This window comes from Galendromus occidentalis, unplaced genomic scaffold (assembly GCF_000255335.2).
Source record: "Galendromus occidentalis unplaced genomic scaffold, Mocc_1.1 scf7180000077475, whole genome shotgun sequence".
Taxonomy (NCBI): domain Eukaryota; kingdom Metazoa; phylum Arthropoda; class Arachnida; order Mesostigmata; family Phytoseiidae; genus Galendromus; species Galendromus occidentalis.
Window position 1 is genome coordinate 683,867 of NW_003805463.1, and position 19,576 is coordinate 703,442.

General features: G+C 50.7%; 2 protein-coding genes across 2 annotated transcripts; one reads left to right on the forward strand and one right to left on the reverse strand.

Moving 5' to 3' along the window:
• Window positions 1-5,348: 5,348 nt before the first annotated feature.
• Window positions 5,349-7,526, forward strand: LOC100905632 (syntaxin 16). The gene is made up of 7 exons (XM_029111863.1): window positions 5,349-5,426; window positions 5,926-6,073; window positions 6,194-6,341; window positions 6,514-6,641; window positions 6,767-6,852; window positions 6,949-7,059; window positions 7,161-7,526. Exons 1-7 carry the CDS (start codon window positions 5,349-5,351, stop codon window positions 7,371-7,373), a joined length of 912 nt encoding a protein of 303 aa, XP_028967696.1. The 3' UTR covers window positions 7,374-7,526.
• Window positions 7,527-10,296: 2,770 nt separating this feature from the next.
• Window positions 10,297-17,800, reverse strand: Su(dx) (WW domain containing E3 ubiquitin protein ligase suppressor of deltex). The gene is made up of 10 exons (XM_003744883.1): window positions 17,695-17,800; window positions 14,734-14,973; window positions 14,244-14,618; window positions 12,818-13,296; window positions 12,112-12,543; window positions 11,891-11,989; window positions 11,557-11,734; window positions 11,084-11,438; window positions 10,699-10,958; window positions 10,297-10,610 (listed from the first exon to the last, which is right to left on the reverse strand). The coding sequence occupies exons 1-10, from the start codon at window positions 17,798-17,800 to the stop codon at window positions 10,438-10,440; spliced, it is 2,697 nt and encodes an 898-aa protein (XP_003744931.1). The 3' UTR covers window positions 10,297-10,437.
• Between the last annotated feature and the right edge of the window lie 1,776 nt (window positions 17,801-19,576).

Genomic DNA, 19,576 nt, shown 5'->3' on the forward strand with positions numbered 1-19,576 from the left:
AGGTCACTCGTATCATGTTTTGAGCTAGCTTGACCATTAGACCCTCGAATCGAAGGGTCCTCATGTACGATTGGCTCCTGAAACGAGTGGGTAAACGACGGTAGAGGGAGGTCGCGTAAACACGGTGTTCACGTACAACGAGGACATGATCCCCAGCGCCTTCGCGGTCTCGATTAGACGGTTCGACCTGTGAAACCTGGGAAGCTCAGGAACCCGAGCAATAAAAGTTCGCGCCACTGTTTGGTTGGATATCGAAACGAGACGACGAGTTCATGAAACAAAACCATGAGCACTAAGTAAGATTCGGCTTCCCGGCCAACCCCACTCGGACGAGAAGCCGTTGAGGGTGAAAGCTATAATATGATATGATATGATATGATAGAATATGATATGGGCGGATCATAAATCATAACCGAATGGGAAACAACAATCATTTGGTGAAGATGCAATTTCGACGCACATTCAATTAACCCCGAGGTCCTCAGCTATTGTCGCTTATTCCACCACTGGCAGAGGAGCATTCATGCGGATGAATCGATCATCACCTCACATGAATAAAGTCCCTGAAAGCTTTCTTGTTCAGTTTTGCTCTTCCGCTTGAGATTTCGAGTCGAACAGTCTCAGCAGCGACACTCGGAACTGGCCGCGGAAGTACGGCGGGCCGAGCGTCACCGCTCCGATCGTCCCCGCTCAGTTGTGCCTAAGATCCAGCGATAAACTCAGCGCCGCTCAAAACTCAGATTCGTTTAGAGCTCGAAAGTACTGTCAGATTTCCTTTTTGTTGAAGTATTCCCGATCACCTTCTCAAAATATTTATCCATCCGTCGGCATCCCCCTCAAGAGAGCACCCTAAAGAGGATATCCGGTTAAAGATTTTACGTGCTTACGTGTGTAGGGCTGTGTAGACTAATCTTCGTGGTTGTTGATTGGTACGCGCCTATGGCTGGGAAAGCAGTGTCCGACCAAAGCATGGTTCGCTGCTTTCTCGTCTTGAATATCTTCCCCCACTCGTTTCCGTAAACAGAGGCCGCTTCGACTCTTGACGGTAGCCCGGGAGATGTTTTTCATCTTTCGCTCAACGCCCTCTCAGCGCATGATTCAGTTTTCACGTTCAATATTTCTCTCTGTCTATCTTCCACTGTAGCGGCGATAGACCGACCAGAATGCACTCTCGAGCCACGATGATATTGGGAATCAACCCGGTGATCACTACGCTCGGGACGATGCGCCTGCTTCCACACACCTCAGTAGAGCGGAAGTAGTCGGCGACGCAGGAAGAGGAGACTCCAAGCTTCATCCTACTAGAAGCCCGAGCATCCAACCTCCCCCCATGACCTTTCCCTGTCGAATCGGGAAAAATTCAGCGTCCAGCTGCTACGACAACGGAATTTCTACTACTGAGCCATTGGTGTCAATATTTAGGCTAAGGGAGACTTCCTGAGAAACTCGAGGAAGCCAACAGCCTCACCTTCGTCCGGGAAACTGGAGCCCGAAGGTTTACCGGCATTCTCCGCCACTATCACTTCAAAAGGGACCTGCATGATTTGGGGATCGGCTCCAATTGATCTCCCTCGGTTTAGCGCTATGATTTCCCCGATCCTGTAGAAGACAATGTTGAGAGTAAAGAAAACCGAGATCCTCGGAACCGGGAGGAAGTCGAGCCGGAGGTGGTGGATGCTCGGACTCCCTCGACGTAAACAGTCAGGATCTTCCGAGTGTACTCTTGGGTCTGGGCTGCCAGCTCTCAGCGTTCAAGATTCTGACTCTGGCTAAGAAACAGCAGGCAAGGAAAATCGCTGTAATTCATTCCGACTCGTGAGGAATCTCACAGATGTAGTTCCTCCCCACGGAGGTCTCTCAAGCTTCGGAGAATCTGCAATCGAGGAAACTCTGAGGTGCGTGGAGCTCGCTGTGTTTCCCGCGACGAAAACACGGGATGGTGGGTTGTGGTCTCAACATCGCGGAAGAGCGCTGATTAGACTCCGCCTGCCGGCAGGTTAGATGGGAGTTTCTGAAACTGAGAATGGTTCCATTCTCAGCCCTTTACGGCATCTCAGCGTCAGAATGCACTTGAGGTCCGTATTCTTATTTTCTGCACTCACTCGAATCATTTCATTCGACATGCTTCATTCTCGCGCGTCTCGATGGGTAGGCATACTACCAGCCTTCACTCTTCTTCTCTCGATAGCTCCAACATCCGCCCAGCGCTGCGGAACGGGTAGCTGATCCGTCGGCGTCGTTCGATCGTCGGCCTCTCTCTGCCCTTAGCGGCTACGGCACCAGCGTTAGTCGTGTTTGTTTGTTGAAATAACAGTCGGTAGTTTCTTCTCTTCGTGTTCGTCGACATCGCCCTCGAACATGTATTCGTTGTCGTTCTCCTATTCATCCTACTTGTAATCATAACACGTTGAGAGGAAACGCGCGCCATCTGGGGAAACCAACAAACTCCCGCATAGGGACGGGGTCACGTGAGCGAGAACGCAGCAAGCGAGGGATCGATCGTTCACGCAATCATTCGGGAACTGGGCACGATCCTCATCGGCGAATTATCGCGCCTGCGGTCCGGATTCTGATACGAACTCGGAACTCACACTCTGACGCTGGGCCGGCGGCGTTCGCTCCCGGAATTCCGACGATTGATTGGAGATACCGCGAGATATTCTATCGACCCGCTTTGCAGAATGCTTCTGGAAATTTCCAGGCGGTTCGCGGGAAATTCCCTCCAATCGGTGCGTTTCGATTCCTCTTCGAAACTCTCCGCGCACCAATGTCTCTAGGGACCTTATTGCTGCACTAGTGTCCAAGCAAGGCAGCGATTGGGGTCGTCGACGGTTTCTCTGTGAGTTCTCTGCATGCTCTTTCGATCGGCTGACGGACGAACGGATGAAGAGCATTTTTCCATCGTTCGTCGTTGTTCCATCGGTTTCCCTGTTTGTATTCCACGAACTGGTGTTTGAGAATGTTTGTTTGTTTTTGAGCAAGTGCGTCAGTGAGTGAATATTTGTATATGGGCGCATGTAGTATGCGAGCAAACACCGGTGAGCCAGCGTTTCGATTGCTCCTTGCGTCTCCTTTTTCTCCGGTTTTCTCGATTTCCGCCGCTGCTCGTTGTTGTTCCATTCAGGGTAAACAAGTGAATTACTTTCTTTTCCTCTGCCCAACCGCCCGTCCATCCACCGTGTGTTCTCTGCATCCTGCTCACTCCTTTGTTCTCCGGCTGCTCAGTCGCGTCCACTGTTTACAATTGGAGCACCAGGAGCCGGCAGCAGCAGCAGCAGCGGCTTCTCCCTCCCTCGGTGCTCTCCCCGGACAGGACGAACTGGGAACGAGCGAGCGAGTTCTATCGAGAAGCAATCTCGAGAAATAATAAGGTCTCAATGGCAGGAATCATAAGTTGCCCCGAGACCTCAAGGTCTATTCAGGCCTACCTGAGTTTTGATATCGGCAGGGCCCTCGTAATTCAACGCTTTGATATCGCATTCGAGTTTCCTCGACGCATCGTTTGAAGGAGATCTGGAGAAGCACTTCTAGTCCCGTGCTCCTCGTCAGATAATTTGGAGTCCTCGACGAAGTATCGGAGTCTCAGAACCCTGAATCGTAGAAGAAATACTCGAGGACTTCTAATCTTACTCGTCGGTCTCTCGACGAATTGGAGCCACTCTGATTTGACTCTCCCTACCACCGGAGGGGACGGAGAACTCTAGACATGGATGAAGGCAAATATAAGTGTCGAGTGGCGCTGAACTTCGTCGGCGGTCATTCGGAAACCATTGGAATTATGTCACTCGATACTGTGAATGGAGCTGGCCCCGACGGCGGCATCTACAAGCCCTCTCCGGAGCGTAGCTCGCCGACCAGACATCCGGGACATGCGACGCCGGAGGAACAGTAGACTCGAACGTGTGGATCCGTTCGCGCGGTCTTATTCAGGGATTCGACGCCCACGCATCGAGCAACAAACCCCTTGCTGGAAGTTCGCTTCCGCTGCTGTAGAACGATCAGCGATGATTGCTCATTCGAAGCAAGCAAAGTTCTCCGAAGGCTTCGGCCCGGAGGCCAGTCGCGAAGCTGAGCACGCGCTAAGGATCTCGGCTAAGCCGCGATGTCTTTCAAAACGAATTGCCGAAACTAAATGAATAGCAGCCGAAATTACGAGTGGACATAGTGGATCCAATTCCAATTTATTATTCGGCTCGAGGCGATCTTTCCTCAGGATTCTCGCGATTCCTTCTTGCCTATGTCAGACGATAGCGATGGCTGCGGATTTTTTCCCGACGTTATGACCGGAGAGGCATCACAGGGGCCGATGACTAAAGGACATCCGAGAATGAACGGCGTGAAATTCGGAATTCAGACTCAACTCTATGCGAAGTCGTGACTGGTGACAGTGAGGTCTGACGAAGCATGTAAGGTCACACAAAGCAATCAATGAGGCTACCCTTGTCGAACAAGAGAAGGGCGAGACGGAACCTATGTCGAAGTCCCTCTCTCGAGACAATCTCATCGATGAAGTGATGACTTGGCCTCGCAAATAACCGCGAAATCCGGAAACCGCAATTTGCGATTAGTCGGAGACCGCAAAATGGGAACCGCGGTTCAAACCGCTTACGAATCGCAATTTCCCCCGGATCGTCCAAGCTGCGTGGATCGCTGAGGATTCCGACGAGAGGTCCGCGGGGTCCCGTTATTCATACGAGTCGGCTTGAGGAATCGAATCGACCTGATGATCACGTCATCCCGTCTGATGTGCCCGGCATATGAGAAACGTCAATGATTCATGAGTGGAAGATGACTTTATTCGGGGAGAAAATAATCGTCGAGTTTTCCCTGGAAAACTCAGCCTAAAGGGTTTCCATTGCTACGGGAATCCCTTACTGTGGGCCCCGAAAGCCGTTCGTGGCGTGGCCGCTTGCCGAATACTCCCAGCATAAGACTCGAGAGTGATTCCGAGCCTTGGCGCCGGGTTCCGTCGGAAATATCGTCCTCGTTACTTAGGGCACGCTGATCGGGATCGTCGTACCAGGGAAGATCTCTCGGCTGTTCGGTCCCTCCCCTCATCGCTCGATGAATAGCTTTCCGCCTAATCTGATGGATTGCATGAATGTGGGAAACGGAGCTCCGACTCAGAAAGAATTCCCCACGGGACGACTCGAGGAATGAGACCGCAAGAAAAACCGCGCGGGAGTTTTTCCCGCGTAAATTCGAAAGCCGTCAGCTGGAGCAATATGGCTGCCCCCGGCGGTCCAACTGTTCTCTAAGATCAATCGCCGACTCCCATGACATATTTAAACTGATTGCTCCGATTTAACGAGACTTTTACCGTGCAATACCGCTGTTCAGAGCGGAGGATGGCAGTAAAGAACTTGACCGACGTGTACATGCTCATGCGGAGTAACTCCGTGCGAGCGAAACATACTCTCGAAGAAGTGAGTGTATGTATTTGACAGCTTGAGACACGATGTTCGAACACTAGGGCGCTGAATGTGGGAGCTGTTGATTTGCCGGGCTTGAGGATGATTTCTGCATCCCTTCTTGGAGCAAGCTCTTGGAATACTTTCTTCATTGTATGAATTACTCGGAAAGTGAAGGAAAGCTTGTCCACGGGTAGCGAGTCCTTATCCTAGGTCCTAGGCAGGTTGCCGTGAAGCTGTCAACGTTCCGGAATTCCGATTCGGGGTAAAGCTCTCAGGAGTCGCGATCTCGATTTGGGAAATCGAGTCAGGATACTCCTCCGAGTATCCAGAACCCTCGCGTTCGCAGAGGCCCAACGAGTCAATCTGATTATTCAGCGTGTCGTGTAGAGGAATGTGGGATGATCTGTTCTGGCTCGTGGACTCTAGATCTGGCTCTCGTTTAGATCTTTCCTTGAACGTGCAGAGAACGCCCCCAAATCAAAATGTTGCAGCTCACAAGCCTGATTTGCAGTTCCACGATGAAGCGGGTGACACGGTCGCCTTGGTTAGTCCAGACCTAGAGTCAGGATTGTACAGAGGTAAAAAAGTCCTCCAGCCTCCCCTGTGGACCGACAATCTCGAGCAGATCACGGCTGAGCTCGTCAAAATCCGGAATCACTGTGAGTCCCCCTGGACAAGTGAATCATGGCTCCAGAGATAGAGTTGCAGGCTTCCATCCGGTAGGAGAAGTTTCAATACTTTCTCAAATGGATACTCATTGCCCGTGATTCCTCGCGCAGTACGGGATTTGGACCGGCTACACGACAAGCACCTGAACAGACCTTCCCTGATGGACGATCATTCGGAGGAGAGACGGATACAGACTTCAACGCAGACCATCGGACAATTGCTGCATGACTGCCAATCGCACGTCAGCATCATAAATCGGTCAGTTAATTGCAGGGCATCCCGTCGACTGCGATTCCACCTAATTACGCTGATATTGATCGATAGCTGATTCGGTTCACCTCGAAGTCGGATGTTCAGACCGGGGAGACTGTATACATAGAGCTTCACATCTTACATCCACTGTCCTCACATCGAGCTATTCCTTTCCCAGCTCTGCTTCAGGGAAAAACGAGGGGTCTGCTGAACGACAGTTGACGGAAAATGTCGTACGAGCTGTCGCCGGTCAGCTGAGGGACGTGACCGAACAATTTCGGCAACGACAGACGGATTACTGTAACAGTTGAGTTCAATATCGGTCCTACCGCGTCCCCGTTCTCGGGAGCGGGGCTCAGGTTTCAGCAGGTCTGGTTCAGAGCTCCTGATTATCATCTTTCTGCGTATGCTGGAATCTTTTCACCCAACAGGGATTAAGCAACGCAACAATGCCGGATCCTTCTTCGACAACCTCCAAGCAGAGCAGTCACCGACGGAGACTATCCTACAAAATGATGTGAGTTCGAAACGACGGAAAGGAATTCTCGGCGCACACGATCTCTCGCCGCCATACTTGAAGCTCCTAACATCGTTCTGTCCTGTATGCATACAGATGATGTTCGTGACGACTCAAGATCTGCTGACATCCGAGGAGGTGGCTCAAAGGGAACAGGAAATCCAGGGTGTCGTTCGCTCTATACATGACTTGAACGCTGTTTTCAAAGTAAGAGATGGGAAGCACTCTCCCCGGCATTAAGAATGAGATGAGACTGATGGCTGTTGCAGACCTCAGTAGCTACTGAGTGAGCGTGTATTCTCTTGAAGGAAGTGGCCCAGCTCGTCGTCGAACAAGGATCGGTGGTCGACCGTATCGACTACAACGTGGAACACGTGCAAGCCTCGGTGCAGCAAGGTCTCCAGCAACTACACAAAGCGGCTGCTTATCAACGCGGTAACGCAAAGTTGAAGTGCATCGTCATCTTGACAGTAGTGACCGTTTTCATGACTATTGTCTTATTCGTGACGAAGTTGAGCTGAGGGCCTCCTGTGATCTCTCTCATCGAGCATGAAGATCCTGCGGAGTTCTCGGAACGAGCCCCAACTCCTTCCCCGAAGTTGCCTCATGAGGGTTTCGTTCATCATGTTGGTCATGTCAAGGTTCTACTCGAGATCGAACGTAATCCGCCGTATACGAGTGCCTTTCAGTCATCGCCGAGCGGGATTCCTTTTGAACTGTCATATACGCTCCTCGGTGGATGGCGGCTGGGCTTCGCTGTTCGAATCGGGGAATTATGAATTATAAGCAGATGTGATATTCGCTCGGTCCTAAAATCAACGGAGACTATCTGCTGATGAGCCCGTGTTATTGTGTAAATATGGAGAATTGGGAATTATTGCTTCCCTGCCAGAGTGGGAGCCTCGCTTTCACTAAGCTTGCCCCTGTGAGCTCGGTCGAGAATTTCGCCCCATGGACTCGTAGCGGAAGCGGTCATACATCACCGCCGACCTATGAGGAATCGCACAACAGTTGTTGAAATCTACGAGGATGGATAACTCCCGCATATGGAAGAGAGGCTTAGAATCAAGAGAATGGATTGAGAGGAAGTAATCGCCCCTCCAAGCCGACTGATCTCGATTCGGGAGCCGGACGGGGGACATGAAACGAACATATATATATATGAGGCGAACATATCAATAACTAACTAAGACTTGGTATGAGCTTACGGGCTACATAAAAGCAGAAGCTTGTCTTATCGACAACGATTCTTTATTCAATCTCTCATCTTGATCACCGAAGATACGACCCTTAATCAGAAAATGCTCCCGTCCTATCCTAACTGTGAGGCTTAACATTCGAATCTCCGACCGATCGAATATCTTTGCAGTCAACGCGAGGCTTAGGCTCTATGATCCACAGAGCTCCGACGGAAAGGTACGAAGTCTTAAGCGATCGGCTTATTTACATTGGTTCGCTCCTAATGATCGAAATCGTTCTGTGCTCTCGCCCTTGGAATCTAACTTGTCATTTGATGATCCGACGTCAATGCTACCCCTGCTTGCTAGGAGGTAGCAAATATTCGAAATATAAGACCACATTTCGTTTCACACTCAGGGAATATGTAAGTTCCATTGCAACAAGAGAAGGGTGGGGGTCTTCCGCTTCCGCTCATTCATTCTCACGTCTTTTCCGTCCTCTCGTCCATCTCACCTATTGGAAATTACAGTTCGAGTGTTGTCTTGCTATCATCATGATCATTCTCGTGTCGCGGGAGGAGGTCGTTACAAAAGTTCCCCGAGGACTGCAAGTCACAAAATTTCTTACTCATCAGCGATGCCCGAGACGCCTCGGGCGCGACTAATATTCGAGGGTTTATTCTCAAAGTCTCCTCGATGTCTCGTTCGCACTAAAAAACAACTCAATAGGAATGGGTTTCTTTTCGCTCGTCGCATCATCCAGGCAGGTCTGATCCGCGTTTCGCGAAACCCGTGCTCCGGCAGCGCCATGTGCGGGCTCGGGAGGGACTGCGAACCCCAACATTGCCATCTCCGATTCCCGCTTCTCCTGATTACTGGTCGAGCTCTATCCTAAGCTTTTCATCGTATCGGAGGCTTCAAGCATGGAGAAATTCCAGAACAGTCATCGTGTATCCGACAAAACTGAAAAATCGTGAAACAATCACCAAATTAACGAGGAGGAATCATCGAGTTGACTCGACAGGGGAACCGAGAGATGATGAAAGATGTAAAAAGCCTGAATTTGGAGTTCCAAATGGCCAACATCTCTCGCGTACTTTCAATGAAGGCTCCTAATGACTGACTCCGGACAATGGTAAGGTCCATTATTTTTTTATGATGTTCTCTATGATCAAGTTACAAGTTCAACGAGAGAATACATTGCTTCATGCGTCGGGCTGGACACAATGGAACCGCATGTGCGTTCTTACGGGCGTTCGCTAACGGTTCGCGCGTACTCGCCCGAACATTTCGAACATTTAGGTGATTCCGTGATCCGCAACGCCATGCCCACTTGACGAATATCGGTTGGTCACTTAGTCCTGTGGTACCACTTGCGTATCGGTTCTGCAGTTACACCATAGGGTTCTCATTGTTTCTCTGTTCTGCGGTGTCGCTCCAAAGCGTCCAAAGCCGAATATACTCTAACATCTCATTCTTTCTTCGTATCGACGTTTGATTTGATACTATTAAGATGTTCGATACTGCAAGCTATGATACGGCCTCGACCACATGGCTCCCCTCAGGCATTTACAACAAACGTCAAGATGCGCGGTACATCGATGGTAATAGTGATGATGATTGGAGATTTATGAGCACCTAAAGAGACGACTCGTGGACCGCGCTCAAGGCGGAGACTTTTTTCCCCCGGAGAGCTCGCCTTAACAGCGAATGTGATCAACGGAATTGATTTGTGCCGGTAGAGTCGGGGCGCCCGAATATTGAAACTTTTTCTCCTTCCTCTCCCGACTCCCTACTTCTGCTACGACGGAAAGTCAAGCTCACGTCCCGACAGCAATCACATGTCGTTCTCTGCTCTCGCCCTGTTTCGGAGGGAATCGATTGATGGCTGTATCCCCGCGAGCCGCAGTTTCCCCGAATTCTTCCATCGAATGGACGGTAGGAGTTGACGACACCTTCAAACATGTCCTGGATACGGCCCATGTGTACCGCGATCAGGGGCGTACATAGGATTTTTTTTGGGAGGGGCCAGCAAGGTTTCTGGGGGGGGCAGAATCATGATGATGATCCCCATGGACCGCAACGTACGGAGGCGGCGTTTTGGGGGGGGGGGATGGCCCCCTAGCCCTCCCCTCCCTATATACGCTACGAAGTACGTCCAGTTAGATTTTACCCGGGTCCCCACAGGACCCTGACTTGAGCTACGGGCGCCTCCAACGATCGTCTACTCGGCGTTCTCTGCATCGGAAACGGGTCGCATACGGGCAGAGATTCATCAATTGTTCGATTTTGGATTTGGAAAATGATACATGTCGTAAGTAGCAACGATTCGTTAGAATATAACGTAAATAGGACGCCTCGCCAGCGCATAAAAGGTCAACGAATGCAGTTTTTTGTTTGTGGAACTCTACTCCTGAGCAAATCCTTCAGTCTCCTCGATGGCGTAGGTCAGTTTTTCGACGAGTTGCTCATATGACTTATACGGAGGCAGGTCAAGTCTGTTGAAACAGGTATGGCTCCGCGGCAACCAGGTCTCCTTGCCGACTTTCTCGACGCAGAACCGCTGCGGTCCGTTGCTCCCTGAAACGACAGCATTCAGAAACTGTTCGATGGCATCGGGTGAATGAGCTCGACAGAGAAACGTGACGGCTGGAATCGAAGCACTCACCCATCAACTCGGCGAATCCTCCTACAGGTACGCGACAGGTCCCTGTCACGAATTGCAGTAGACGCATACGCTTCTCGGAGTCCATTTCCCGGATGAATTGCCACAACCAAATTATCTGTTTTGAAGAGCGAGTATAGTGTCGATAGATGGTGTTCTTCTGCCAATCATCGATGTCGATCTCCTGCATTCCGCAGAGCATCAGCTCGAGCTCGCGCTCGTCGAAGTAATGGAGCCATTCCAGCGGTAGAACCTCGTTGAAACTGCAAAGATTCAACGAGTTTTGATGGAAATGTCCCCACCGATGTCAACGCTCGTCAATTTTTTAGTCCTGAGATGAACCATTCTGGATGAAGCGTCTCTGCAGCAACTTCAAATCCGGACTCACCCGTCGAGGAAGGATTTGGTTTGCTCCTCTTGTCCTCTCGAGAAACGCCAATCGGTCATCAGTCGCAAATATTCGTCTTTATTCTCTTCGCTGACCCGGATGTCGGCTCCACCGGGTTTGAGCTCGTGAGACTGAATTTGACCGAGGATCTCAAAGTCTACATTGAAATACAACTCCAACTGGCAATCTTCGATGTTGTTCTCCCGAATCCAAACGAGCGAATTGTAGAACTCATTATCAATGCTTTCGATGTCTTTCATAGTAAGTTTCTTGCCCAACATCCTCTTGTAGAAAGGCAACGTGAAACCCGAATAGATGAACTTGCCGTGGAAAAGAGCCATAGCGATGAATCGACCTGCAGAATATCATGAGATGACCCAAAAATGACAGAGAACCTCCCGCCTCGGGTTTGCGACTGCCTACAGGCTCCCGATGAGGAGGCCTGCACAAAACACTTCCTTCCCGGTACCAACCTATGAATCTAAAGTACAACAGGTGATCTGGATTGACTGAGCTTGCTGGATTGATTTGAAGTGAATAGTTGTTCTTGCCCGCGTACTCAAAAAGACAGTACATCGGATTAAGAACTTCGTGTGACAGGAGGAAAAACCATTCTCGAGCGATGCCTCCATAATCGAGGCCTTCCTCGCCCTGTGAAATGAGACGTTCAATAATGATTAGTGATTAGTCTTCATTCTATCGCTCCATTGCGTATTGTCCGAGCAGATAATCATCGATACATCGGATCGCAAGAACGAGGTAAATGATTATCTCAATAGAGACGATCACGATTGCGATATTATTCACCTTGAACGTGATGAAGAGTCGTCGACGTAATTCGTGGGGGGCTACTCTCATGATCTGACTGAACGAATCCTCGAAAATTCCGTTGCGACTCACAGTGACCTAGAAGGAACAAGAATGTTCCGCTTAAGGAATGGCGGTTCTTCTGTCGGTTGTCTGGCGATCAGGATTCGGAGGAGACTAGACATCATATCTGTATAGGAGAGACTCGAACAGATACAAACCTTTATGTGACTCGGTAGAGAGTTGCAATGACAGAGGTATCTGAACTGAGTTAGTTTCCATTTGAAGTTTCTCTCATACGCTAAGGGTACTCCGTAGGCGCCCTTTGGACTCTTGCCCGCAGGGAAGGGGCCCGTTCTTGGGTCGTTGAATGTCGTACTCCGCGTGTTGTGATCAACGAAATATCTCACGCCATCCTTTGTGTGCTTGATTTCCCATCCGGGCGGTAGTGGATCTTCTTTGCCTTGAGTGCGCGGATCTTCCCATTGCGTGGTTTTGTTTTTATGATTTACAAAGTACACGCGACCGTTGGGATCGATACGTTTCTCCCAGCCTTCGGGCAATGGTCCCAGAGGGTCGTCCTCCTCCACTTGTACTGGAGTGTGGTAAAGATATCTTTGCTGGCACTGCTGCATCGCTTGGGCTTGCGTCGCCTATAAGGTAGGAGATCACAACTTCAGAGACACGAACGTATTCACATCCAAACGCGGGTTCCGGGAAAACCCGCGAGAAATTTCGCAGATATAATCTTCCTGATATGCGAGAACATGATTCCGAAGGAACTTCGAGAGAATCTCGTCGGATGGTCACGATCCCATCCCGACACCCGTCACAGCGATGGACGCAGTGCTTTTGTATCTTCAGGAGGCGCGATTATCTCCAAAGTTCGCGTTTGAGGTCTCGCTCGAGATACAGCAGAGAACTCACCTGCCAGTGCTGGTAATTCCGGACGCTCTCAGGAGTTGGTTTTTGCCAAGTGGTGGTTCGGGTGTTGTGATCCACGTAATAGACTCGACCCCGATTGTCTCGGCGCATTTCCCAGCCCGATGGGAGCGGCTGAGGTCTTTCCCATGTGGTTGATCTAGTGTTATGGTCGACGTAATACTTTCGGTTGAACTGATCGAAACGAACTTCCCAACCCAGCGGAAGCTCTTCCGGAGTGTCGTCGATGGGCGGAGGTCTGGATTCGGCGCGGCTTCTTCTCTCACGACCGTTTCCGTTCCTTGTGCCATTCGAGCTTGCTGAAGCGGCACCCGACGCCGCGGCCGCTCCGGCCGGTGGAGGAGGTGCATCGCCAGGTGTTGCCGGTGGAGGTGCGTCCGCAGGCGGAGGAGGACCTGGAGGACCAGAACCCTCTTCCGCAACGGGGTATATCGATGCCACCGGAGGAAGACTGAATACGCCACCTGGGGATACGAGCGAGGCTATTACCGGTTCCGAGGGTAGACCCGTCTCCCATACTCCTTCGAGTTTACTCTCCCTCACGAATCCGACCTCGGACAGCGACCTTGGGCCCAAATATGGGCAGAAAATCGGAACCCGACGAACAGAACCGTAGAAAGAGCACGATTCTTCATATTATTTTTTTGAGCAGATGTCGTTTCGCGGCTGACTGAAGGAATTTGGCCTGAAACTCGTTGGAGCTCCGAGCCCAAGGAGCACCCCGGGCTCGACCCGGTCTCGAAAATTGTTTCGCTCGAAATCACATGAATTCAGATAGGGATCGGGCCTACACGTAGGCAGAAGAACAAACACACCGCGGAGATCGAGCCGCACATTAGGCTCCGCAGTTCTCGAGCCTCCTTCGAATCTTGCACAAGCTCCACGGTGGCTGGACGGAGCCGGAAGCGGCATTCTCCCCGCTCTCGAAGAGCTGATCTCCCGAGTTTAGTTTCCCGAGCGGAATTGGCGCATTAGAAACTTAACAGCTCTGATTCCCCACTTGGGCAACACAACTACGATTTAGCTAGCATTTGTCACAGCCAAAACGATTTCTCTCTCGCCCTCGAGTGATATCATGGCCGATAGAGGAATCTGGAAGGGATTACGAGCAGCGCTCCAAAAGCTTCGAGCAGGATGACTGGAAAAGTCCGGCAACGCGAGACATAAATTGGTCCCCCAGGTGAGCATCAGAAAAATGAAACATTTTTCCTTCGGCACGTCGCGGAGAAACGACCCCGTCCTCAGAATATGCGTCCTTGGCGAAGAATCTCTACATCGATTATGGATCCGATTCGAGGCTCCAACATCGTCCGATACTTTTCATTTGACCTCCCCGCCTCCGAGCCTCAGGGTTTCGACGATATTATGCAGTTTCGGGGAAAATAATTTCATCACTCCAGAGGATACTCACTGTCTCGCGACGATGCTGCACTGGCTGCACTCTTCATTTGAATCGGTGTAGGCCCGTTCGCAGCTTGCGGAGACACCGCGGGCAGAACTCCGCCAGCGGATCCGTTCATCGCGGAGCCATTCGCCGACGAGGAGCTCGAGGATCCCGCGGCTCCCGAAATGTTTGCGCTACCATTCGCTTTGCTTTTTCGCTTTGGTCGAATCTGTGCTTGAACTCCTCCATTTGCTGTCGTCGACGAAGACGACGCCGTCGGACCCGATTGAATCGAGGGCGTGTTCGGTGGCGGATACAATGATACGTCGATGTGAAGCCCATCCAACACTGTCATCAGGTAACAACCTCCCGAGAGCTCGAAGTGCTGAGGGTACTGACGGACTGAAAAGCGGCAGAATCAAAATGAGTTCCGAGGGTTTCCTCATTCAGTTGTCCGGATACCGCATGGGAATGATCAGGAGTAAAGCAAGCGCGAAAAGCTTCCGGGGTAACTTACGTTTTCCTGACGTCTTTTCGAGCAATGGATAGAGATCCAGAGTGGCTTCCCCGAGCAAGTCATCTTTAAGGAACTTCTGATGATTGAATACTCGGAAGAAGATCTTCGAGTATGGTGAAACGAGGACTGGAAATGTTTCTTCCCATTTAGGATGGGCGGTGCCCTTGCAATGCTCCGTTTTCACAGCCGCGCCGCCGTCAACGCTGATTTCCACGTAAGGATCCGGTTTGAAAATGATTCCTGGAAGATCACGATCGTCGTAGAGACCGCCTCACTCATTCGGCGAGATTAATTCACCAGCTCATCAGATTCGGAATTTCATTCCTCGTCAGAGACGCGATTTTGTTTAAAAAAATTGCTTGGGGAATGAGTTTTCATGAAGTGACCGCTCAGAGGCCATCCCTCGGGTGTGCTTGAGCATTGATTTCGAACCATCCTCTCAATGATTGATGACTAGGAAATCGTCAAAAATACCAAAAAAATTATTCAGTGGGTACAGCTCATTTTGAGACGCACTCCTTCGTGGGAAATATCACAACATCACACGATTGCAATCTCAACCCTGACCATTGACCCTTATCCCGCAGTCCCCCATCTACTGCAATTGCCGCAATGCGTCGACTCTGCAGACGGAATGTAGCCGTAATGGAATAGAGATATGTAGAATAGAAATCTGGGACAATTCTCAAAAAACTTCTGCCGGTCCGTGTGAAGCGGGATCGGGACAGCGCTCTCAGGAATCGCGATCTCGTGGAACCGGTTCGGACCAACAGTAGGCATGAAGGAAAATCAAGCGCGACGCAAGCTCAAACGTGGGAGGAACTCTCAGATCGGATCGGGAGCAATTGTTTGATTCGGATATTTCAGGAACGCAGCCAGCGTTAAGAGCAGGCTCTGAATTCATTTAGGGAATGCAGGCTGAGCAAGTGTATGCCTCGGGCTTTGATCACCATTCATCATTAACGCATGCGATCCCGGCTTATAACAAGCAAATATCCGTCGTGGGATACAATGGATTCGAATAAGAGGACTAGATCAGCTGACGGTCGCCGCCATAACAGTTGACGCGAGGCATTCTTGAGATATTGCAACTTAACACTCGCGCGGTGGGCACGGCCAACCGTCGATCGGCCATTTCGCCTTGCTTATTCGTGAGGTATCGCGATCCTGGCATTCTTTCCTCACGTTCCGCAGCTTCCTATGGCTAGATACACGCGCATTCAGGCTCGGGGAGTGAATGATTCACATCTTCACAGAAAGTTATAAGGACTGCTTCATCATGGATCAGGATGAGCTTCCACCGCATTGTTCCGGTGACGCACATAAGATATATCATAAAGCGTTCGCTGGATATGAGTCACGGGCCCGACGCTGCGCCGACATTTCACTCATAACGCCTCTGATATCGCATGGGGTATATGCCACAGTGCAAACCAGCATGGATGCCATCAACAATGGAACTCGGAGACCTCGCTGGTCCCAGCAGAGCTCCGGTTGACGGACGTTAATCCCGGCCCGCGAAATCAGGAAACCGAGCCCGAGGAGCCTCTGGCTCTCTGTCTCACGTGAACGCGGAAGTAGACCATCCGAATTCAGCGAATTTCCCTCGGATCGGCACGAGATCATATAATGGACGTCACCCCAGACCCCGCTCCTCATACGACGCTTATCTGTTGGCGAATCCTGGCGCAATGAGGAGAATGAGATGAAAAATCAAGGAAGCGACGACAGTGTGGAGACGAGCAGAGCAGGCTCGAGCACAGCGTCGAGTGTATCTCAAACGCAGAGCAGCATGATCGGGAAAAAATTCAAGACGTATGCCCTTGTCCGCAAGTTTATGAGCGCGACTCACTACCGGATAATCTCGACTTGATCTTCGGGTGGTCGACTGACGTCAACAACGGCTGCCGGCCATGTCGGCTCTCGCCGATCTCGCGGTATATTAAAGGATGGTATAATGAAGGATTCACGCTGCATGGGGTAGTGTGAAACTTCGCTGTCCTTATCAGAGAAATCGGTTTTCGCTCCGGGGCGCGAGTTTCTGATGCTCGAGATACGGGAATGACCGAACTCGCGAGGCTGTGACAGGCGGATACGGTTTCCCAAGGCCGTCAGAGATCCAAAAGAATGCCGCACCGTAGTGAATTTAAGGGGAATCGCAAAAAGATTAGTTCCGCAGGAATCCACGCAGAGAATATGAATATCGTATCGACAAGGACTCCTCTTGAATTATCGCTGCAAGCAGCAGTCCGGTCGATTCTCCCCTCCATTCGTCGAAATGATATCGTACACGAAAGGTCGCGAGCCTTAGTGATTCGGAATTGTTTTTAACAAAAAATAATTGAATATGACGCCTGGGCTCAGAGGTCGCCCAGTACATCGCGAGAAAATGTCACGCCATATCTTCCGCGAATAGGCTTACTAACAGATGTTCACGTCATTCCTTTGATCAGATGCACAGACAGCGTCTCGAGAGAATCGCAAATCGATCGCAGGCGACGTGCCTCGCAGGTTCATTCTCAATCATGGCATCGATGCCAAGTGAGGCAAATATTGCACTTCTCAGTCGTCGGACGTATCGAACGATACTCCGGACTCCGGAAAGTTAATAGGAGTGCCATCTCCTCTCTTCCTGATTCCTACGGAACATGATTGACTGACTAGAATTCATATCGATAGAGTGGAATGCCCATGCTCCACAAAAGATATTCCTGAAATTAACCGACTCCGAAGGCCGCCTTTGCTCCACTAGCTCCACTTCCAGCTGACTGGCTAGCTCTTTGTCAAGGGTGATTGCGACGATTTTTCATGGCCTGCTGTTCTGGTTCGGTCTTAGACAAATGACTCAGCGATCATAAATGACCATTATTGACGTCTCGATACTGATCTACCGTATGCTCCGAACCCCTCGTAGGTCGAGGAGTCCGAACCTGCCGCACGAACTCTCGAGCTCTGACGTACCGGATGAATGGAGCTTGGCAGACACTGCAGTTATGTTCAGCTCGTACAGAGGGTGAGCGATGGTCAGTTGAGCCGCAGGGCCGCTCGGATCTCCCGAGGCCGCCATCGCGCAACTCTGACGGGGTGTCTCAGATGATCCTCGCACAATTAAGAACCTTTCGTTGCCTCGTAGTTCTGCTGCACTATGTTGTCATGAAAGACGCCATCTTGGTTATCATACGGATAGCAGTTGTTAGGCATCGGATGATTCTGCCGATTCCGCCGGACGGGTGGTCGGACGGCTCCACCACCAGCAGCCAGTAGACGGGCGGCCATATTGGCAAATGGCGGTGATAGGTGATAGCCAGCTTGGCGCGGCTTTCGAAGTTCGGATCATCCCAAGAGCCCCGCTCATGTGGAACGCTTCTCAGAAAGGGGATTTTTACCCGTGAAAGAAGACCCTCTACATGGGAAACGGAAGTTCGCCTTCCTGCAGGACTTCCTGCCTACAAGTATCAATCAGATATCTGTCCACAGGGCCCTCACGATTCACGATGATGAAATCCGAGAGGAGAGAGACAAAGATTTCCGGAGTTTCGAGCCCTTACCGCTTACCGGAGCCCCCTCAAGAATCAACTCTGAGAGTAATCGGAATGATTCCTAGGACTTCATCATGAGGAGGATCATCCCAAGAGCATATCATGAGCGGCGTCTGCGTTACGTGGCCGTGATTCGTCTGGATATTTTCGCCTACAGAATTTCTCCATTTTCGAGAAGGCCGCGAGCTATCACCATCGGGATTGCGAGACACTGAAATCGAGAACTCCGTTGTCGCCGCCACGTTGTCGATCGAGACCGAAGTTCCTGTGGATGCTTCCAAATTCCGATACGCTTCCATCCGAGCTCGATGCTATCCCACGGCCCATGTTCCCGAATCGTGATAACGGCCCAGACCTCGTCTGACGCGGAGACCCATGGACTTTCCGGCTTGAATCACGGCGGATGAGGGAAATTTAAGGCTTCTCCGAGCTTAGCCAGGCTCGATGATTGTGTCTCTTACACAGAGAAGGCCATTCAGAAGGCTGGAAATACTGCTCATGACGATTTTCCTCTGTGGGTACACTGGTAGGCACAGATCCTCCGGCGTCGTGATAAACTATCACGATGGATGCGTCTCTCGTCTTTCATGCGTTCGTCGAGGGGATACTCATTCTTCCCCCCTGAAAGGAAAATCCGATTCCCATGAAACACTGGAGCATCCCTGATCGTGGTTTCAGCGTATCTGACCGTCGAGCATTTCCCGAGTCCCACGGCGCCGACTCTCCTGTTTCGTCGTCCTCATGAACTCTCCACAGATCTCAATTAAACTATCGGATTCTGATATGGTCACCCGCTCTTGACATATTCGGCTTCTGGCTCGATCTCCGTCGACATCAAGTCTGATGATAAGATCATCAATCTCTGAGCTCGACTGGACGTCCACGACCGGATAGTGATTCATCGACGCTCTTCCGAGAGAATCATGTTCATGACTGCGTACATGTAATTAGACTAAGTAAGTAAGATAAAAGGGACATCAATATCTTATTCCGTGTCAGGACTCATCATCATTTATGTACCAATGGAGCATGGTTATTAACATTGATTCAATTCCTAATCATCTACAGGTTAACTTGTCTTCGAAAGATAATTCGGGAGGATATGTTCCTTATTTTCCTCAGATGTCACAGGGTGGACCGAAACATCTTTCGGGCGCAAAACTACTTCAGGGCTTCTTCTGGGGATGTTCTCGTCGCAGCGTGCGGCAAGCTCTCATGATCCCTCCGGACAGCCGCGATTGTTTCGTGCTTCCTGAGAGGGATACTGAAGCTGGGAACGGTTGCCCCGAGCTTCTAAGTTCCCA

Coding starts and splice junctions, on each gene's coding strand:
- LOC100905632 (XM_029111863.1), top strand. CDS start 5,349: ATGGCAGTAAAGAACTTGACCGACGTGTACATGCTCATGCGGAGTAAC. Junction 5,427..5,925: donor CGAAACATACTCTCGAAGAA/GTGAGTGTATGT, acceptor CCTGATTTGCAG/TTCCACGATGAAGCGGGTGA. Junction 6,853..6,948: donor AGACTATCCTACAAAATGAT/GTGAGTTCGAAA, acceptor GTATGCATACAG/ATGATGTTCGTGACGACTCA.